Source organism: Amphiura filiformis, chromosome 17 (genome assembly GCF_039555335.1).
Source record: "Amphiura filiformis chromosome 17, Afil_fr2py, whole genome shotgun sequence".
Classification (NCBI taxonomy): domain Eukaryota; kingdom Metazoa; phylum Echinodermata; class Ophiuroidea; order Amphilepidida; family Amphiuridae; genus Amphiura; species Amphiura filiformis.
Genome location: NC_092644.1, coordinates 6,497,944 through 6,519,774, shown reverse-complemented (window position 1 = coordinate 6,519,774; position 21,831 = coordinate 6,497,944). Strand labels below are relative to the sequence as shown.

The 21,831-nt window shown below is 37.2% G+C and overlaps 1 protein-coding gene across 1 annotated transcript; it reads right to left on the bottom strand.

The window, feature by feature from the left end:
* Positions 1 to 1,265: 1,265 nt before the first annotated feature.
* On the bottom strand, positions 1,266 to 21,598 carry LOC140136880 (guanine nucleotide-binding protein G(o) subunit alpha-like). The gene is made up of 8 exons (XM_072158491.1): positions 20,836 to 21,598; positions 14,797 to 14,839; positions 13,918 to 14,059; positions 12,376 to 12,539; positions 8,328 to 8,456; positions 7,160 to 7,289; positions 5,014 to 5,167; positions 1,266 to 2,910 (listed from the first exon to the last, which is right to left on the bottom strand). The coding sequence occupies exons 1-8, from the start codon at positions 21,005 to 21,007 to the stop codon at positions 2,720 to 2,722; spliced, it is 1,125 nt and encodes a 374-aa protein (XP_072014592.1). The 5' UTR covers positions 21,008 to 21,598; the 3' UTR covers positions 1,266 to 2,719.
* Between the last annotated feature and the right edge of the window lie 233 nt (positions 21,599 to 21,831).

Below are 21,831 nucleotides of genomic sequence, written 5' to 3'. Positions count from 1 at the left end.
TATTAACAATAGTCGCCAAATGGTTTAATCAATTTATGCAAGGCATCTGGAAAATGGTCACGGGAAAAAGTTGCACGGAAGTTATATGGACGACAATAAGAGTCAAAGATGGCTGGCGTCTTGCAAGGGTTGGGGACTCGGGAATTTTAATTGCAATAAGGTCACATCGTTACTTCATAAAAAGGACATATAATTTACGCAAGACAAATTTTTTGTGCGATTCAAGGTCATCCCTTGCCCTTACCTTCTTCTGAGTCCTCCAGACCTTGAATGACCTTTGTCAGTCTTCTAAGGCTGGGAATTTTTTCCACCCGACACATCAATGAATCATTCTCCAGTCCCACCACCATTTTCCTGATACCTTGCTAAAACCAATTAAATTATTTAGAGACCATTGTAAAGGTATCGGGACATTTTGTGGACTAAAGTTTCTTTGTATCTGCATTTAAACGGATTTCCGTCTTTGTAAGCACTGGAGTAAGCGCATGATGCCCCAAAAGTGACACATCCCATCCTGTGTGTGACCGTCCACCACAAGTCACTCGGCAAATTGTATTCTGAGTTACCACTGGTTACAGCGCAAAATGTGCATTAAGAATGTATTAAGGGCTGGGGTATGAACGTTTGGACAGTATTTATTTTGGGACATTAGAGCACATCAGACATATCGAATTGCATTCTGAATACGAAGAATGTCATTCTGATATCAAATAATTTTGATTTTTGAAATTCGCAATTTAATACACATTTTATGGCAAATCATTAAAAATTGATATTTTTGATATTTAACAGTACTTGAAGTAAACTTGATAAATCTGATGATTTATACTTAAAGTGTATGCAGGTGGGATGAAAAGCCGACGATCAATTGAAAATTTTGACCTTTCGTATTGAAGATATGGATTTTTTTCCCAAAACACCCAAAAAATTAGGTCTTTTTGGGAAAAATCCATATCTTCAATATGAAAGGTCAAAATTTTCAATTGACCGTCGGCTTTTCCTCCCTGCTACATATACTATAAGAATATATCATTAGATTTATATAATTTACTTCGAGGACTGTTATATATCAAAAATTTGAAAAATATCAAATTTTTATAATTTGTCATAAAATTTGTATTATATTGTGATTTTCAAAAATGTAAATTATTTGATATCAGAAAGATATGCTTCGTATTCAGAATGCAATTCGATAGGTCTGAGGTGCTCTCGTGTCCCACAAAAAATACTGTCGGAACGCAATAAACGCTCATTTTAGATCCCTTAATGTGTACCTCAAGTTGATGCTACGTGTTTCTCATTTTGCTATAGGTGCCAGTCAAACACCTTTTAAACCAATCATTACTCCAGGATAATAAACTTTTACTTATGTATAGAATTCTTAAATAGCTAAAATCTTTGTTTGCTTTTGATAAATCCTGTTCAAGTGGTGGGTTAACCAAAAATTAACAATGAGAGGACATTCCTGAACCTCGTTAACTTGGGGGATGATTTGAAGTGGCCGCCAATTATGACCATTTGAAATTTGATACCAGCAATGTGGAAAGAGAGTAATAATGTAGCACCGAAATAATGTACCCTTTTGCTGAAGGAGCAAAGTTCAACAAACCATAACTCCGCTTCTGGATATCGTTTGAAGTCGAATGATCATTGTAAAGCTATAGGCCTATATATTTCCTAAACACAGAAGAAAAAAATTGACCAGGGTGCGACTTTACGAGCGTTTCGTGGTGGACGGTTACATTTATGAGCCTAATCTTACTTATTTCAGCAAAGAACATTTCTATTCAGTCATATGAGATCGACAGGATATTGGATCAATGTTCAACTTAGAGTCTGCGTAATTCACAACGGTGTCATGCAAACTTATCAGGGTTCAGCGAGTCTCTACTAGCTCTAGCTTGACTCTTACGGTATGTTCGTCCGATCGTCACCTCAGATAGTGAAGGCTGACGTGATCCACGAGTTTGTTGACTTGGACAGTATTGGATCAATGTTTACCTTAGAGTTTGCGGCGTAATTCTTCTCTTTACAGAACTTTCATGTACTGCCATGACTGTGTATTTAGTTTCAATTCCAGAAGTTGACAATCCTTTCTGATATTCCATCATTCAGAACGGTGTCATCAGGGTTCAGTGAGTCTCAAGCTTGACTCTTAGTTTTGTTCTTCCGACTGGCACGTCAGATAATGAAGGCTGGTCTTCTAAAAAAAGCGCAGTGATTTATAGTGCGCTACGCACAGGCACAACGCCTAGACGTTGATCCACAAGCCTCAGCACACTTTACAGGTTGTCGCTGACCACTACGGCCCAACATCATTCCATAAACCATGGGCTGGTTGACGTTGGCTCCAAACAAAGGCTCCAAACAAAGGATTTGAACCGGTGTCCTTCACCGTAATCATGGCGCAGTGCAGTCCATTCAATCAAATGTTGTCACCAACCTATTTGATCATTGTGCATTTGTTATGTGTGTGAGACCAACTGTCGCGGTAGATTGCAATCATGCTGGGGTTGAATGCATTTGAGAAGTCCGCCATATTTACGGTATGATACGTCATTATGCACAACCTCTATAAATATCAGTCATGATCAAAACATTGCGTCAATGCCCGGCGTCATTGTTTCTACGGACATCGCCACAAAGTATCTCATACACGCTTAAACTGTTTCCTATAGTATGAAAATAATTATATAAAAAGTTTCAAATTCTTTTGACTCTACAAGATCATTCCTACATCAGATAGAGTTTGATGAAGGACAACGTCCATGGCTGCATCGAACACAAATTGCACGTTACTTCTGTCCGTAGCTGTGGTGTAATGGTGATACACAGGACTGTCTTTGCATTTGTTTTTCGAAACAAATTGTTTACAGATGTACTGCCTGGCTTCTTTCACTTCACTTGTACCTGGAAATTATATTTTTAAAAAAAGATTGTGTCAAGTATGAGAACTACATGCCGATTGGTCAAAAAGAAGTTTTCATTATCTATTGGACCAATCAGCAACATTGTTAGAATAATTTCACCACACAAAAAAATTGGGGTGAATAATTTGCAAAGCTCCATTCTAATTGGTGATTAAAGTGAAAATATCATCAGTGTAATTGACCAATCAGAGGCAATGTTACATCAGCAGGTAGTGCTCAGGGGTTTAAAGGAAATCTCCAGCAATCACAACATTACATGATGATGCCTAATATAATTATGTTAGAAAAATAATGATCAACAATAACTCACATGACATTGACCATAAAAACGAATAAAAACAGCTCTCAACACACGTTATTCAAAATTCCCGCGTCGAAATTGTCTAGGCCAAATAATGACGTCATGGTTATTGTGCTCAATTGTCGTCAGCCTTCATTGTATTACTGGGATGTCATTGCCCCAGACAATTTCGGTGCCCGTGTTGAGAGCCCGCTGTCCGAGGGTCGATATGAGTTTGTTTGAGATTGGGAAGCCCCCATTGAGGAGATATGCAAATGTTGTGTTTACTAGGACATTTGCAAAAAACAAACCTCTACTATCTTAGCCCACAAGAATTTGCTATATCAATTAAGGACCAGTGTACCACACAAAATTGTGCAAATTTACCCAATGTTGGTCCGAAACCGCGAAACGTGGTGTTTTTCGGACTAAAAAGAAAGATGCAGAGGGCAATTTTGGGGGCCCACATGGGCCCGAGCCCATCTGGCCCAATGGTACATCTGGCCCTGAGCACGTCTCGAAACTACCAACTTGCGACTTTACGCTCATTTCGTTGTGAGTAGGTCACAATAAATTATTGTTATTTATAGAGCAACAAAACAACTAGACTGCTTTGCATTCCCCTTTTGATGAACAATTCATACCATTCGCTACTTGCACGGTTCCGCCATTATGCACTATGTGCGGGGAGAGCCTCGAACTGGCAGCATACATGAAAGGAAGAATTCAACACATCGCCAGTGACTGCCCTGCCCAGGTGTTTTTTTCATGGATAGCTTGCTGTTGGATCAGAACAGGATTGGTGGATTTGACATGGTCAGAGCATGGAAGAAAGAGATGAGAAGGAACCACAACGACTTCGATCGGCCAAGTTTTAATCCGCTTATCTATTGACACATGAAAAGAAAAGCTATCAATGGTACTTCCTTTCATGTATGATCCATTTACCGCGATCGATGCTTGTCGAAATCATTAGTGGAAAAAATTTATAACAAACCCATCCACGAACAAACAAACGCTACCCAGAAGTAAGATTATGGAATTTCACTGATGCTCTGAACATGTATAGTAGCTTTGTTTTGGGATCTACAGTCAAACTGTTTTCTTGATCGTGTTGTGTAGAAAATATCCTATAAAACATCGAAAAGGTAATCAAAATCGGCGGTTTTTTTGCTGAGTTTCATCTTTAGCAAATAAGGTAAGATTTTGGTGACTTTTTCGATGAAAAATAGATGTAAAATGTTCTTAAATAATGCACAATGTTCCGGTTGATTCATCCGGTACATAAAACCTGTTTAATTTAATAGTTTATATGTGTATAATCGTAACTAGCTAACTCGTTTCAGTGCCAAAGACTGCCAACTCTGAGAAAAAAGTCATCAAAGTTCGGAAAAATTGGGCAAAATGGAAGAAAAAGATGTAGGCCATCAATGACCGATGATCACGTCACCAGAGAAAATCCTATAGGGTGCTTGCACGGAAGGTCATTAGTACAAATCATCCTTCACACACGCTCCAGAAGACATGCAAATACATGGAATACAATACCAATCACCTATTTAACGCGGGGTATTGATCAAAGTAAATCCTCATGAATAACAATGTCAACTAAATGTCGGTAAAGGGAGTGGTCAAAGTGAATGCGTTCGTTGTGGTTCCTTCTTATCTCTTTCTTCCATGGTCAGAGGGATTAGAGGGATGATCAATTAAGATGGTCTACTACAGTAGACTACAAAACAACCGACAACATCAAGCAAAAAACGCAACTGTCCGCATTGAACAGCTCATGATATAATGATTTACCTCTATATTGTTTGAAGAATACAGAAATCGGCACTTTCTTCACTTTGGATTCAAAGATATCGCATTTGTTGAGAAACAAGATCTTTGGTGTTTTGCGAAACCACTTCCAACTGCAGATTTTTTGAAACAAGTCCAAGCTTTCTTGCATTCTGTTCTGTAGACCAAGCAAAAAGATATGTAATATTAAAGTGAATTGCAACAATTGTAGGTTCAAATGAAAGGACATACTCTACCTACAGAGTTAGGTATATAACAAGAATCGAGGATTTACTATAATGGTCGAATTATAATTACCATTATACGTGGCAGTGCCTTAAAAATCGAAGCACAAAGATTAGTGACAAAAACCAAAATCACTGGGCATAAAATCTTCATCATCCTAATCTTTCACCTGTTTAAACAAGTCAATAGCACAACGCCCTATTGTGATATTGACTGGTTAAAACAGGTGAAAGATTAGGATGACGAATATACACTGGTCTTTCTCTTTTTTAAGGCACAGTCAACGTAATACGAGGTGATATATGGATTGTTTCATTCCACGAGCCAGAAAGGCGAGTAGAATCATGCGATACAGCTTTCACCGAGTGATTATATTTCGACCATTACAAATTCAAGACTATTAGTATTTTGTTTTATATTACTCATATACAAAATTCTATCACTTGAAATAATGTAGGAAATACATTTTTTCACCAACATTACATAAAACCATGATTTGGGCAGATACATCACATAATGGGGCCCACCCCATAACTAAATCGGCGAGTCTAAGAGTCAGCACACTGCCTGACACACGCGACATACGTCACAGCACTCTACAGTGTACACATCCCATCATGGTACTGATACAGCGTGTTGACAATGATCAATATTTTGATAATATATAGGCTACAATAACCGGAACAATAACATCAACGATTTGTAAACTCACCCCCATTTAGCAAAGTAAACTTATCACCCCGGCTTTAAACAAGATTATTTTTTCTTCAGATGTAGTTTGTGACTCAAAAACGGCGATCCATTCACTAAAGGCGAATCTGCGATTTCCGCATTAAGATGCCAAACTAAAGGTTATTTACCAAAATGATCGCTTTTAAAAGCAGTAGCCTAGAGCCCATTTTTACCTTTTTAGAAAGAGCTAGTAGCAACTTTGCGTGTCTCAGCATCATCATGGTTTGCGTAACTAGCAAAATATCGTTCTACCTTTACAATTACCAAAAAGGTCGAACTAAACCCATCCCAAAAAGAAAGTATCCAGTTTAATTTTGGTCCATAAGTCAAAGAAGGTTTGTTAAATCAAGACCTACCAAAGGGATGTTACAGATAAATATTTTTTGCACAGTTTGATACCTCATTTGTCCAAATCGATGCAGAATTGATGACACAATGACATTTTGAATGCATTCACCATGATCACCTCAATTTTAAAAGTTGCAGAAATTCCTATGAGAACTTAGCGTACGCGGCCTCTTTGATATTATTAACACCAGAAGCTGTAGAATATAATATAGTAGTTTTAAGTCTGGGTCATTACCCGGGTAATTATGTTGCTTGAAAATCAAAGATTTTGCAAATATGGCTAACGGGTTGCCGCTTAAAGACAATAAGCCCAATCGCCTTTATAACTTCCGGTTTTTGAGAGCAGTTTTGGGACACTTTGACCTCTGACATCGGGGAAATTGCTGTAATTATTATTAATTAATTTATTATTGTCATAATGATATCATTAAAAATATTTTATTAATTAATTTATTCAATAATAATATTTTTTGGGTTTGTTTTCATTCTTGTAAAACATTTTAGCACAAAAAAACAAATTTTCTGAATTTTGCCAATAGGTCAGAGGGCAAAGTGTCGCAAAACTGCAAAAACTGTCCCACAATGCATTGCAAACTTCGAGGCAGATCGAGTATGTGTTGAAAATCACAATCTTTGAACAGTGGGGGCGCTACAGGGGAAAAGAGGTATTGCTCCTCCCAGTCAGAACCGAACATTATCCATTATCAGAATTCCCACTTTTGGGCAAACTGCTAAATTTCCAGATTTTCTTCCCTCCCAGATTCCCCCAGCACATTTCTGTTGGAAAAAATCGTGGTGCCGCCACTGTTTTGGAAAAAACTAGTATTTTTATATAGAAACTTACTGTCACTCCGTCTTCTCTTAACCGTTGGTCATATTCGCTTAAGGCAATACAAAATAAAATGGCGGTAACATTCTCGAAAAAATGGATCCATTTCCGTCTTTCTGTTCTCTGTCCTCCTACGTCTATCAAGCTGTAAAAGAAGATTGAAACAGAAATATACCATATTGATTATAAAGTGTGTGTAACATATTTGTCTGTTTTTTTGGAAATTTGTTTTTCTCGAAAATTTGTTGATTCGAAAATAGTATGGGTCGGAATGTTGAAGGTGATTCTTATGCTCTTAGATTTTATACGCCACATCTAGGCTAATGGTAGGGTTGGCAATTTCCGTGAAATTCTGGTACACTCAAAGCTACAAAGTATTTGTTAGATTTACTAACATCAAAATTATAGGCCCTACTACACACGTATTACTTAGTTCAGGATAATAATTTTTGTAATTTTCCCCCAATTCTTAAGGAGGTACATGTACTACACCCCTGCCCAATTTTGTGCCTATTTTTGCATTTTTCTCAAAAATTATAGCGTAAATTAAGTAAGATATGTATATTATAGGGGCAAGGACTACAACTACTGCACTGGACATTTTATTTCAACACAGACAACAGTTGTGGAGTTACAGTCAAAAATGAGGGAAAACCAATATTTGATCAATAAATCAATAACTACTTGCTTTGAGGTGCTGAATTTTCAGTGCAGTAGTTGTAGTCCTTGCCCTTATAATATACACTTGTCACCAAAATAGGCACAAAATTGGCCAGGGGTGTAGTACCTCCTTAAGCTACATCACCCCTGTCATACCTGTCAGGACCGATCGATTCAATTCATGAGTGGGCATATATCTTAACTAAGGTATGCAGGGATCAAATCAAAACTAGACCGCTTGTTGAACGGCGGTTACAGGCGGTTGAAGTGCGTTCCAACCGGACGGAACCGCCTTGAACCGGCGGTCAACCGGAGTTTTGATTTGATCCCTTAGCAAATATTTTAGAAATTTTAGAGTAAATTGAGAATGAAAGTTAATAAGTATTCCCAGTGGGGCAAATTTTCCTTGGTAAATACCAATATTTTTCACACTAGGAAATACGGACCAACCGGTATCGCTGTACCCTGTTTCGATATTAAATGGAACAAGGATGGACTCGTAGACGGAGCTATTCGTACTCACATGAAATTCATATTTCTGAATTGGAATGACGTCTCATGTACGCCCGTTGTCACCAATCTTGTCCGAACGATGTCATCGTCTGTGGGTAAATAATGCTCCTCTGCTATGCGGTGGACGGATTTAAAGAAACTGAAAAATATAAATGACATGCATTGCATCAGTAAGACTGGCTCTGTGTACATTTTGTGAGAAATGAGGCTCCGTGGCGATTTCTGGCTCTGTTGCTACCATGTGCACAATATGTCTGCCCATAGCAGGTAGTAGAGAAGGATTTGAGCCAGATATAGACGAATCCAATTTCACGCATTCCTACTTCTCAATGGCAGCCATAGCCACGACGGGGACCCAGCTATATCACCTAAAATGTGAAATGATGCGGCCTTGAAGGGTATTTTAAACTGTATTCTATCACCCGTGTTACACGTAGACAAAAGAATGATGACAGTTTACAACACAAAAGAATCTAACATCGAATTTTAAGCGGGTTTAATCCACCCGATTGGGCACTCACAACACCTGTTTGGTGCATGCGGGGAACCAAATATAGCCGACCAAATCCTGACCATGACTTGGCTCGTTGGATTCGTCTATACAATTTAATGTGGGGAACAAGACAAAGACAAAGGAAGATAAGCACTAATGCAGTATGTAAATCATATTATTCATGGAGGTGCACACTGACACTGCAACAGTAGATAAAATGTGCCTCAATAATCATTAGAAACATAAAGTTGTTTGATGTGGCCATTTATTAATTTTTCTAACAAAACATTATATAATGTTCAATTCTAGACCTGGACAATACCAACAGCTATCACACTAATATTCACTTATATTTTTGAAGCTATTTTTAACATAGATTGTCGTATCTAAATCAATATATTCATCTTGTTCTGCTTTTTTGTAATTTTTATTCTATAAACTATACATTTGTATGGAAAATGAGGGCGCTATTTACATATATTTTTAATTTAGATTAGCCAATTAATATGAGTTATTCCTTACATTTCACGATAAAAACTTTTTTGAAAATTTCCTTCCCGTGCATTTTTTCTGATGTTCTAATACCATTATAAAAGTGTCTAGCCCTTGTAAAGATGCAAACAAGATTTAAAGATAATGTCTATACATACGTACGCGTCTAGTGTTGGGCGATACATTCAAAAATTGTATCATCTATCGCTGTGGTAATCAATCATGTTACATCACTACTTCTACGGCGAATCATAGCAGCGAATAGGGTAAGCCACACGTTTGGGCAAATGAAGTCAGTCACATACTCAATGCACAATGAAGCATGTGGTGGTATGTCTTGTTTAAGAGATTGACTTGTGGAAGAGTTGATGCTTATTTTTATCGTTCGGTAAAAAAAATCAAAAATGACGAAAAATTACGAAAATTTTGGCCATTTCTTTCCATTACTATTATATTGAAAAAAAAACCCAAGTAGCTGAGGTGTTAGGAAATATGATAGGAAAATATTTGAACCGATGCCCATATGTTGATATTTGGCTAAATAAGCCGTATTTTGGCTGGAAAGGGTCCGAGTTAAATGACAGTCGATGTTCGCTATCTTGAAACAATTTAGTGTACCAAGCTGCCAGGCATAGGCCATTCCATGTCATTCAATATACAGTATAATTCTGTTTCACTATTGAATGAAGCAACAACGTTGTCGAGCAAGTGTTGGTAAATTTTAGGCCAAACGATACTATGTGAACCAAACTCAATCAACTGTCAATCAAACTGCCGTGAAGTGACTTCACTTTAAAATTAACCGTTTAATCTCACAATTTGATTTAACTTTACTGACTCAAGGGAGGTATACGGACAACAGCTAACAACTGCAGATAAGGCAATGAACCCACCCATCAGTAATAATTATGCTGCCCCGTGTCCGGATGCACGTTGATATTTAAACACTTCGCGTGATAGTCGGAAGTTCAAATACTTGTTTTCGACTTGCGTGCATGCATTATACATGGTTTCACAGTACCATAGTGCAGTTTTGTCCACGGCAAATTCACCGTGACCTTTTCAGCCATAAACCCGCTTATTGAAGATTAAACCGATATAATGCAGTACTAAACCATTAATTAGTAATCTATTGTCCAATGCAAATTTATTACCACCTGATAATATTAATCCAATGACCGACCGAATTGTCCGCTACGGACGACTAATCCAATCGATAATGACGCTATTGACATGTACGAGCGGAGCTCCACTGACCGAGTGTTGGGGTATTTTTCACTGAAAGGCAGCTGTTTGTTGTCATTTACTCATCAAGGCGGACCACCGTTATTATAAGGACTATGCCAAGTATTTAAAGATTGACATGTAGAGAATAAGCCATACTTGATTGACAGAAAGTACTAAATTTGTACCTATGACGGTTTTATGACACCAATCTTCCAAATATGACCAAGCCAGGGCTGCCCGGTGAAGCAAAATGTCCATTGGAATAACACGGCGAGTTTGAATAGATGGTAGGATTTCTTTTTAATAAAAATATATGTTCCCCCGTTATTAAAGCTTTAGCTTGTACCGGGTTGAAGATTCAGATATTTGGAAAAGAATAAGTAATTGAAACATAGAGCAAGTACTAAAATCATAGCTTGTATACTTTTTGATATATGATGCTAACTAGTTCATCCACTATAGCTACAACACAGCGCTACCAGTAGGGTTCAATTGCCTGTTGTGAGTGCCCCTGTGTTGTGTGCATACATGTAGTTAACAATAACTACATGATGCTAGTAACTTCAATTTTCCCTATCTGTAGATAAGGCGCAATGAACGCACCCATCAGTATAGCTAGTAATATGATGTCCCGTGTCAGGATGCACGTTGATATTTAAACACTTCGCGTGATACTCGGAAGTTCAAATACTTGTTTTTCGACTTTCGTGCATGCATTACCATACAATGGTTTAACTTAAATTTTCCCTATCTGCAGATAAGGCGCAATGAACGCACTCATCAGTAATAGCTAGTACTGTCCCGTGTCCGGATGCACGTTGATATTTAAACACTTCACGTGTTACTCGGAAGTTCAAAATACTTGTTTTCGACTTGCGTGCATGCATTACCATATGATTTCACAGTATTAGTAACTTTTAAGAGGTTTTAAACCCCCTTAATGCTTAATAGTATAACAAAGATGGATTTCGGAACAACTTAGACAATTTACAAAGCCATGATATGTGTTTATTTAATCTAATTATAGGTTTTCTGAATTATGATTTTCCTTATCTGTTTATTGTTTGCTCGTTCGCGTTGCGTGTGTGTTTTAATGTCATTATTGCACAATACATTGGAAATGTTTCAATTTTATACACTGTCATTTTTCAAAAGCTTACGAGTCTTGCAGGATAGAAATTACTTTTAAAATACTTTGATTCAGGGGATTCAGTACTCGTCACCAAAACTGCCTGTCCAAAATTTGACCCTGAAACCAAACACCAGACACCTGTCCCTTCTGGCGGTACACTCAGCTCAAATAGCTATCCCCTCGTTTCACGTTCTGGGTTTTAGTTTCTCTATTGTTCAGAAACCAAAAATCAGGGGATCAGAACTGGTCTGCAACCATGTCACTTTTGTGATGGGATGATACAGTACGGCATACCATAAGTAATTGCCTAACGGTGCTAAGCATAATTATTATCGGATATCTATCACCACGGGTGGTAGTTGATGTTGTTTATCAAGTCTGAAATAGTCTTACTTTCGAGACGCTTTTAACGAAGTCTGTCGTAGGTGGCCTACTTTCATGTCACCGTAATTACCAAAAGCATGACACCTCGAGTTCTATTCGCGAGACCCCAAAGCCCCCCTCAATGTATAGTTCTCTGGGTTGATTGGATGAACCTAATACCTATAGATTTGTATCTTCCGCTCTTCTTTAGTGTGTCTCTGTGGCTCAGTTGATTAGAACGTCGTGCTAGTATTGCGAAGGTCGCCGGTTCGAATCCGGTCAGATACACTCGGTTTATTTTTTCAACGTTTATGTGCGCTGGCTGCTCTGGGGAAAAATTGTTCAACTTACTATGAAGCAGAATCGATGAGCTGGAATTCACTGGATCTCGCATAACACATTCTTAATCCCGGATCCTTCCACAGCCGGTAGATAGCATCAGCTAATTCTAGACTGAAATCTATATAGCCTTCTATGACTAGCTTTGCTTGAGTATTGAACAGCATGGCGTCTTCCTGTGACAGGGAAATATTAAACATTATGTCAAATCAATGCAAGCAGAGTAAAATTATTGATATTATTGCAAATGACCACTAGATATTAGTCAAGCCCGAAAATGCGTATATTGTACGAATCCTACTTCACAACTGGTATACCGATAATACCTTAAAGATTCGCCTAATGGCGCTACGGGCTCCCTTGACATAACTAGAATTTTAGGCAAAAACTGAAAGTGCTTTCTATTTGTAGTACCAGCAAAGTAACCCATGTGCTCCATTAGGTGAACCATTACGGTACATTACTTCAAAAACCCCTGTTTATTGGTATGTTTCGATGGTCTTGGTAACTAGTAATATTTCACTTTAAATCAAGCAATTCTGACTTCTGAGACGTGGTATATCAAAAAGAGACACTTTTGCGCAGGTTTTCAATTTTGAGTGTTTACATATCTTAAATAAAGAGATATTTTGCTTTGTTCTACAACGCCGTTTTCCCCAATGAAATCGGACATTCCTAAGCGAAGATATTGAGTTCGTAAGTTATGGTATTACAAAATTGGAAATTGAGATATCGGCCCGCTTTAAAGATATTATTGACAATGTTGAGAGTAGGAATTACCCTGGTAAAATGTCTCAATAAATGCGAGTTATATTTTGATCTGAAACTATCAGACAATATTTTAAATATTATTAATATCACAAATTTGCAACAAAACCAAATTGTGAAAAATCACCCGGGCAGATTTTTTTGCTATTTCTCCATTTACGATCCTGCCCAAAAGTGTCTCCTTATACGTATATCACATTACATTTATTTAATCATTTGGCAATTTATGCACCAAAATATTATACAAAAGGAATGCTGAGATGCAATTTGTGATACGGATATTTGCCCAGGTTTTGGAGTGCGGCAAATATGTGACGTGTCATGTCAAAAGCAGAGCCAAAAATCTGTCCGGGGTGATTTTTTCACAATTTGGGTGTGTTGCGAATTTTTGATGTTATTAATGTTTAAAATATTGTCTGATAGTTTCAGACTGGAATATAACTGGCATCTGGTATTTTTTGAGACATTTTTCAAGGTCATTCCTACCCTCAACATTGTCATGATTGTCAATAATATTTTTTGAATGCCGATATCAATTTTTATAATACCATAACTTACGAACTCAATATCTTCGCTTAGGAATGTCCGATTTCATTGGGGAAAACGGCGTTGTAGTGCAAAATATCTCTTTATTTAAGATATGTAAAACACTCAAAATTGAAAACCTGTCCAAAGGTATCTCTTTTTGATATACCACGTCACAAATATACACTGAAACAGAGAGACACACCCGCGGCTCACGATCAAAAATTAGGAGAAGAATATAAAGACCCATTGTATACTTACACGTCTTGATTCATTGTAAAATGGAATATTTAAGGTCTTCATTGCTTGAAGGATATTTTTCATAGAACATAACACATTGGAAAACACAAGATCACGATACGCCATACATTCCATGTTATCGTAGCTGCCATGGTGAATGATTCTGTAATTAGACCAAAAGAAAACAAAAAATGACGACCATGCAGTGTTTTGATGTTGTGTCACTATCATCATATTTTTCCTGCATGATGATGAAAAGAGTTGTGATGATGTATTATCATTAAATTAAATTTACTCTATAATTTCCTGCTGTTTCAGTTTATACTTCTGTCGCCAACGCGTAACGATTGCTCGCTGTCCGGTCGATCAATGATATGCGTGTTATGGGCCCATAAAAGCAAAGAAAAGACACCTCAGGGGCCTGTAAAAAAGGGGCCCCATGCGTTCATTTTACCCCGGCCCGTAATGGCTCTCGGCGGCACTGGTCAATATCGAATCCGTTACCATAAATGTAAGCTATAATTTTATTGTTGTACCCCTAAATTAAATTCCATGACTATGTCAAGCGCAGTATGATTTAAGGTAAAGAAACCTCGCATTTTTTTCAGGACGGGGGTGCCCGTCTCTCTTTCGCTACCGATTAGGCCAGACTCAACCATGAAATGTTGCTGGGGTGACGCCACCGATATCTCCTCCACAGCGAGTATGTTACCTTCCCAGCATATAAGAATACCGGTACCCATTTATACACTCGGGTGGAGAGGAGTAATCGGGATAAAAGGGGCACAACACGATGGCGTCACCGGGGCTCGAACCCGCAACCTTCTGATTATGAGTCGGAGCCCATTCCGCTCGGCCACCGGGAGCACCCTATACGATTTACGTTGATAATGTTCTTACCTCATTTGCTTGGCAAATGTGCTCTTTCCCGATTCTCCCGCACCTAGAAAAAATACAACAAACAATAAATTCGTGTTACAAATAATATTTATCGTAACAGTCGTTGTTTGCTTATCTCGAAAGGATTCGACCAACAGGAACGAGTACGTGTTGTTCTTCTCCTTCGCCACCTCAAGGGGAAAACACGTTTCCTGGTGAAAACATTATTTTTTGATATCGTTGCTTTTGGCAAAATGTTGAAATGGGCTATTCCCTTTAAAATCCACACTACCCTGGCCTGTGGAAGATTTAGCGTAAATCTTTCACAGAGGGAGTATAAGTTTAAAATAGAATAGACAATTGGTAGCTTCCATTTGAAATTATCACTCCAGGTGTGGAAGATATAGGTAAAACCATAATACCGGGGGAGTAGGAGTTTCAAAACGATTAGGCCAAGTAAAAATAAAAACATGTTTCTCGTCCGGGTTTTTAAAAATTAGGAGAATGAGGGGCTTTTTATTTTTTATTTTTTATTGGAAAACGACGCTAAATACCTGTATTTGGCAACATGTTTCAGGTACTCGGCATACAGATTGATATCTGAGAAAAGGAGGAGGCCCTTTTATTTTATTGTTTTGAGAGGTAGACCCTCTAGTGATCACAAAACTCTTCTTAAATGATGTATTATGCATTTACAAAACCGTAAAATAAGTTTCAACTTCTGAAACATCTTTTTCTACAAGTTATAACTGAAAGTTTACAAAATAAAAAGAAATTTGAAAAATCTTCAAAAAATGAGGAGGGCGCGGACGAGAAACATGTTTGTTTTTTTACTCGGCCTTAACTCTGACCAATTATATTTGAAAAACATACTCCCCTATGGAACATATTTCCAAAATCTTACACAGGGGGAGTGTGGATTTCAACTGGAATAGCCCAAAGTCAATTGTGCCGCACTGTTCAATAAAAAAACGGAAGTTTTGTTTACATATTCTTTTCTTGTTGTTGTTTATTTATTTATTTGTTTGTTTGTTTGTTTGTTTGTTTGTCAAACCTTGTGTATATTAGTTTACTCACGTGGCAAGCAACGTGCTTGTATTTTATTGATCGTGTTAAATGCCTCTTTTTGATAGAAAACCTCAGAGAAATCATTGATATTGATGGCTTATGTCAGATATAACACACAGTATACTGACACTAAACTCCCACTATAGATAACAACACACGTGGCGATTGACGTGCAAGTAAACGAAATGTTATATTCTTGATCGCCTCCATGAAACTTACAATTTAGTTTCTTTCGTAGAATTCAAAGAAATATTATTTGTATTACCCAATAAGCAAATATTTAGTTTGACGTTTTATACCTTTCCATTATATTAATGAAATTTTCATATATGTGATAGCAATGTTACATCTTGATTTTGAGGAAAAAATTTTATAAACGTTTATAACAACTGTGGTATTCGCGTGGAGCGCGTTAAAGCCGTCTATCCCGTGTTTGACGAACGATATAATTTTATCTCCCAATACAACGGGTATTTTATTTAAACATAAGGGACCGTTCACAAACACTTGTTAGGGGGCCTGATGCAAATTGGGGGGGGGGCCTTAAAAGTTTTGACCCTCCTAAAGGGGGCCCCTGAAAAAAAATGACAACAAATTTTCCCGGGAAAATTGAGTTTATTTGCTTTTCTATAAGGTTGACCCATAATTTTCATGTCAAAAAAAAGGGGGGGCTGAAATTTTTGAGATCTGAAAAATTTTCGCGATGGCATTTTTTGGCATATGGCCCCCTAACAAGTGTTTGTGAACGGTCCCTGAACTGCATAACGTGGCTTTTAAAAACACTTATTTATACTCGCTTGGTGGATAAAACGTTAATATGCTGTCGGGTCAGTATACCAATTTAATGGCGGAACCCTTTTTTTTCAAAGCAATGGTACCACTGAATAGCCTGTCAGTAAATCAAATTGGCATAAAAGGAACAATGCGTTATATAATCTATTGGATCTCCATGTTTGTATAACCTCCTTGATCCCTACTGTTTATTGGGCTAGTGTATAATGATGATGATGGTGAGGCGTCGACGTCCTGCGTGCGACAAATGATGTTCTGCTGGGACAAAATATCAACTGAGCAAAAACAACTTAATCATTTTAGCGGGAAATTGCAGCGGAGATTTGTTTACAAAACAGTCTGAGAAAATCAACCAGAAATAGAAATCGCTAAAGGCTTCCTTTTATCAAAAGAGCTTTCTGTGAAAAATCTATTAAATATGCAGCTACTAAGTTATGGAATAATGTTGATAACAGCATCCAAAGTTCATCGTCTATCAATCATGTACAGGGTGTCCCAGAATGATTTGTACCGTGTTTGCAAAAATAACTAAAAATAGAAGACGGGCAGTGTATCTATTTTTGATACCAGCATTATAATGTTGGACATGTCTCCTACTTATTCTGTTAATTTCAGCACGCTACCTTTATTTGTTTTGGCGTGGCATGCAATAATGTAAAATCGATGAAAAACGGCTCGCATACCTTTGAAAAATGGCACGATACGATTAAATGAAGAACGTGTGATGCTTGGCACAGCATTTCGACGACAACTACTGTTGGGGCTGCGCCTTAAAGCTTGCCGGACAGCTGCAATGTTCGCTCTAGTTCTTACAGTCTTAACATGCTTACGAGAACCTGAAGCTGCACTCTGCCGATTCCTGACAGTTCCGTGCTCGTCAAACTTCTTTACGTTATACACTATCGTCTAATGAATCTTCTTTGCGTCTCAACATAGCTGCCGGTTTGCCAGTAAGTTTTTGAAAGAAATCCACGCTGCTGTACAGTAAATTGAGGAGCCGTCTTTTCTGTACCACAGCCAGTTCGATCTCTGCAAGCATTTCAAATGACATGGACCTCACACCACAATAACTATATTTAAATCTACCGCCAAATAGAGAATAGGATTAGGCCACTAATCTTTAATTCCATATAATGATTGCTCCGTTACGTCATAAATAATAGATAGATATCGGCTATTTATTGGAAATATGAACAGGGCACAGCTAAAATACCTGCATAACTTTTCCAAATAACTTTGGTTAGTAATGTTACAGATTTTCAAAATAGGTTGTGTTGTCAAAACTTAGAATTCACCATTTTTACGCAATCTTCTATAACTTCTACAAGAAACGTCAAATTTTTAAAATCTAAAAAATCTGAGAAAGCTAAATATATGTAGAACTTAAAATGCAAAACAATATGACCATTCAACATGCCCTTCATACCTAAAAAAATCCATCTTTCCCGGTACAGATCATTCTGGGACACCCTGTATAGCATCTTATGCAAAGTTACTATTAATTCTTATTGTTTCTGGTTTATATGACCACATACACATACACTGTGAATGTAAAAAATGGTAGGGTATTCTAAAAGATAGCCTAGGTTAATTCATAAATGATTAGGATAATGACAACTTGTGATTCATTGATCTAACAGTGTATTGTCTGTGCAAAAACTGCATAGGTCTATATCAGAGGTTCTATATTCAGAAAATGTAATACCGTGATGAAGTAGGGAGACATGACGCCCGTTGAATCGGTTGACTGAAAGATTAATGCTCTGTGTGCTAGCCATAGGTTTCAACATAAAAAATACAAGTTTTGAGATATTTTCTCAAAATATCAAAAGTTATCTTAAGAACCACTGAACCAATACTAGGCTTGTTTGTATTCATTTTAATGCATTTGTCATGCTGATTTCAAATATGGTCATGAAAATGTACAATTCTGAAATTTTTGAAAAAATTGAAATTTGTCGTCTACATCAACGTGGAGAGAGTTAAAATTTAGTTTTATATATACCTTTTCTACAAATCTGCAGTGATGATGGCATTTTAAATATGAAGCTGACGGCATGATACATTCGGCTTATTAATACGTGGAAGTCATTACTCAAAGCTCCAACCAAAACTACGCTTTCAATTTTGTCTATTATTACGTTTATACCATATTAAATATTTATACTGATGTCTTGTTTGTATACGTCATATACAGTATAGCCATAATTGCTGTGTATTCAACGTATAATTACTGTGAGAATTAACGTCTCAGGAGCTTAGGGCTAGCCTATCAGCAGTGGAAATAAAAAGGTAATTTGACTCAATGGAAGTCAATAACATGCTTACCACACACGGTGTAGTGTTGATCACCCGAGTTGATTATTACACTGCATGTGTCTGGAATGCATGTTGAATGTATCCCAATAGCTTTTATATGCCCAACAGTCAGAGGTGATATTACATAACGGTTTTTATAAATAGAGATAATGATGATAACGCGACCATCGCACTTCTGAATATATATACGAATATGATCAAATTAATAACCGAGTCATATAAGAACGCTGTAACGTGTAGTCAGAAGGTAACTAACTTTGCGCGGTTGTGTTATATTTATAAAATTCATTTTGAGAGAAGACCCAGGTAACGGAAAGACGACATTTGTATCAAAATCAATAAAATTCATTTTGAGGGAAGACCCAGGTAGCAGAAAGACAACATTGGTATCAAAATTGTGTCCGATTTATAAAATTCATTTTGAGAGAAGACCCAGGTAGTGGAAAGTCAGCATTAGTATCAACATTGTGTTAGATCAATAAAATTCATTTTGAGAGACGACCCAGGTAACAGAAAGACAACATTTGTATCAACATTGTGTTAGATTTATAAAATTCATTTTGAGGGAAGTCCCAGGTAGCAGAAAGACAACATTGGTATCAAAATTGTGTCCGATTTATAAAATTCATTTTGAGAGAAGACCCAGGTAGTGGAAAGTCAGCATTAGTATCAACATTGTGTTAGATCAATAAAATTCATTTTGAAAGAAGACCTAGGTAGTGGAAAGACGACATTGGTATCAAAATTGTGTTAGATTTACAAATTCATTTTGAGGGAAGACCCAGGTATGGGAAAGACAACATTGGTATCAACATTGTGTTAGATTTACAAATTCATTTTGAAAGAAGACCTATGTAGCGGAAAGTCAACAGTGGTATCAAAATTGTGTTAGATTTATAAAATTCATTTTGAGGGAAGACACAGGTAGCGGAAAGTCAACATTGGTATCAAAATTGTGTTACATTTATGAAATTCATTTTGAGAGAAGACCCATGTAAGAAAGTCAACATTGGTATCAAAATTGTGTTAGATATATAAAATTCATTTTGAAAGAAGACCCAGGTAGCGGAAAGACAACATTGGTATCAAAATTGTGTTAGATTTATAAAATTCATTTTGAAAGAAGACCTATGTAGCGGAAAGTCAACATTGGTATCAAAATTGTGTTAGATTTATAAAATTCATTTTGAAAGAAGACCCAGGTAGCAGAAAGACAACATTAGTATCAAAATTGTGTCCGATTTATACAATTAATTTTGAGAGAAGATCCAGGTAGCGGAAAGGCAACAGTGGTATCAAAATTGTGTTAGATTTATAAAATTCATTTTGAGAGAAGACCCAGGTAGCGGAAAGTCAACATTGGTATCAAAATTGTGTTAGATTTATAACATTCATTTTGAGAGAAGACCCAGGCAGCAGAAAGTCAACATTGGTATCAAAATTGTATTAGATCAATAGAATTCATTTTGAGGGAATACCCAGTTAGTGGAAAGACAACATTGTCTTAGATCTGTTCAGTGAAGCAGTGCGTAATCGCGCTGTTGTATGCAGACATTTATTGGTTTATTCAATTTAAAGGGACGGCTGGTTGTCAGATGAAATCAATGCTGCGCGGGAACTACTCGTGCTCCGGAAGGTCGTAGACAGCAGGAAAACAACTTCAAACGGCAATAATTATAAATAGAGTGTAAATACGAGCGCTATATTCTATATGTCAGATGTAGAATTGCTGTAGAAATCCACTGTCAATGCGTAAGTGTACATGTATAATAATCAATTTAAAGTTGCTGGTTTTTACATATTTGGTCTCAATTACGTCTTATTTGAACCAAAAAGCTATAAATATCGAATATGATTGTGTTACTTAATGTTCTCACTTACCCAATAGGAGCAACCTCACAGTTCTAGCTCGTTTCATTTTATCCTGGATTATTTTCTGCTCAATTTCTTTATGTCGTTGTGCCACTGCACACGGCACAGGTTGAATTCCATTAGAACGTGAAATCGCACCATTCTTGTGTCCTACCAAAGCCATGCTCACTCCAGTACCCATAGTGAAGAAGCTCGTTCGCTCGGCAATTATACTGATTATGAAGCAAATAGTGTTAGATCTTATAATTTAATATCCTCAGTATTGTCTAATTACATTGTAGTGTAACACAAATAAAACTGCAGTAAAAGTATCTCCACAGCTTAGTGATTAAAGTCACAAAAGCTCATAACAATGAGAAAAATACGCGAAAAGTTGAAAATATCCATAAACATCGTGATTTGGAAATAATGTTGCCATTATCTGATTCCTACTGTTGAATATATTCGGAGAGTGACCGTGAGACAGTGATGTGACAGTGTTGTTATATCCCGAGTAACAAACAGGTGCGTGAACTACGTATTTATTCGTTGAGCATGTGAAGTTAGCATTATTATGAGGTCATGAAGAGAGCGCCACACGTCCTGGGACATTACAACTCACTGAACTCAGTGTTGCCAAAATCACAGTTTCAACGCAAATTTAAGCTATTTTGACATATTTGATCACACCTTCAAAATATATTTTCCCACTAATCCAACGAATACGGCAAATGTGTGTTTTTATTGTCCCTGGTGGGAGATAGAAATCAATCATAGGTTAAGTAATATGTCACCTTATTCATTACGCCTCCTCGATGAATAGCGCCAGCAACTTGCTTTCACATTGATCCTGTATACTTGAGTCTGTGTACACTTCCAAGAATACCCACCTCACCTAGTGCATTGTAATGAATAATTCATAACATCGGACCAATGGAATGTGACAGTCACTGAGTCACTGTCGTCTCCACCGTCACGTACATGATATGTTAATAATAATGTCTTCGGTCAAAAAACAACAGCTAA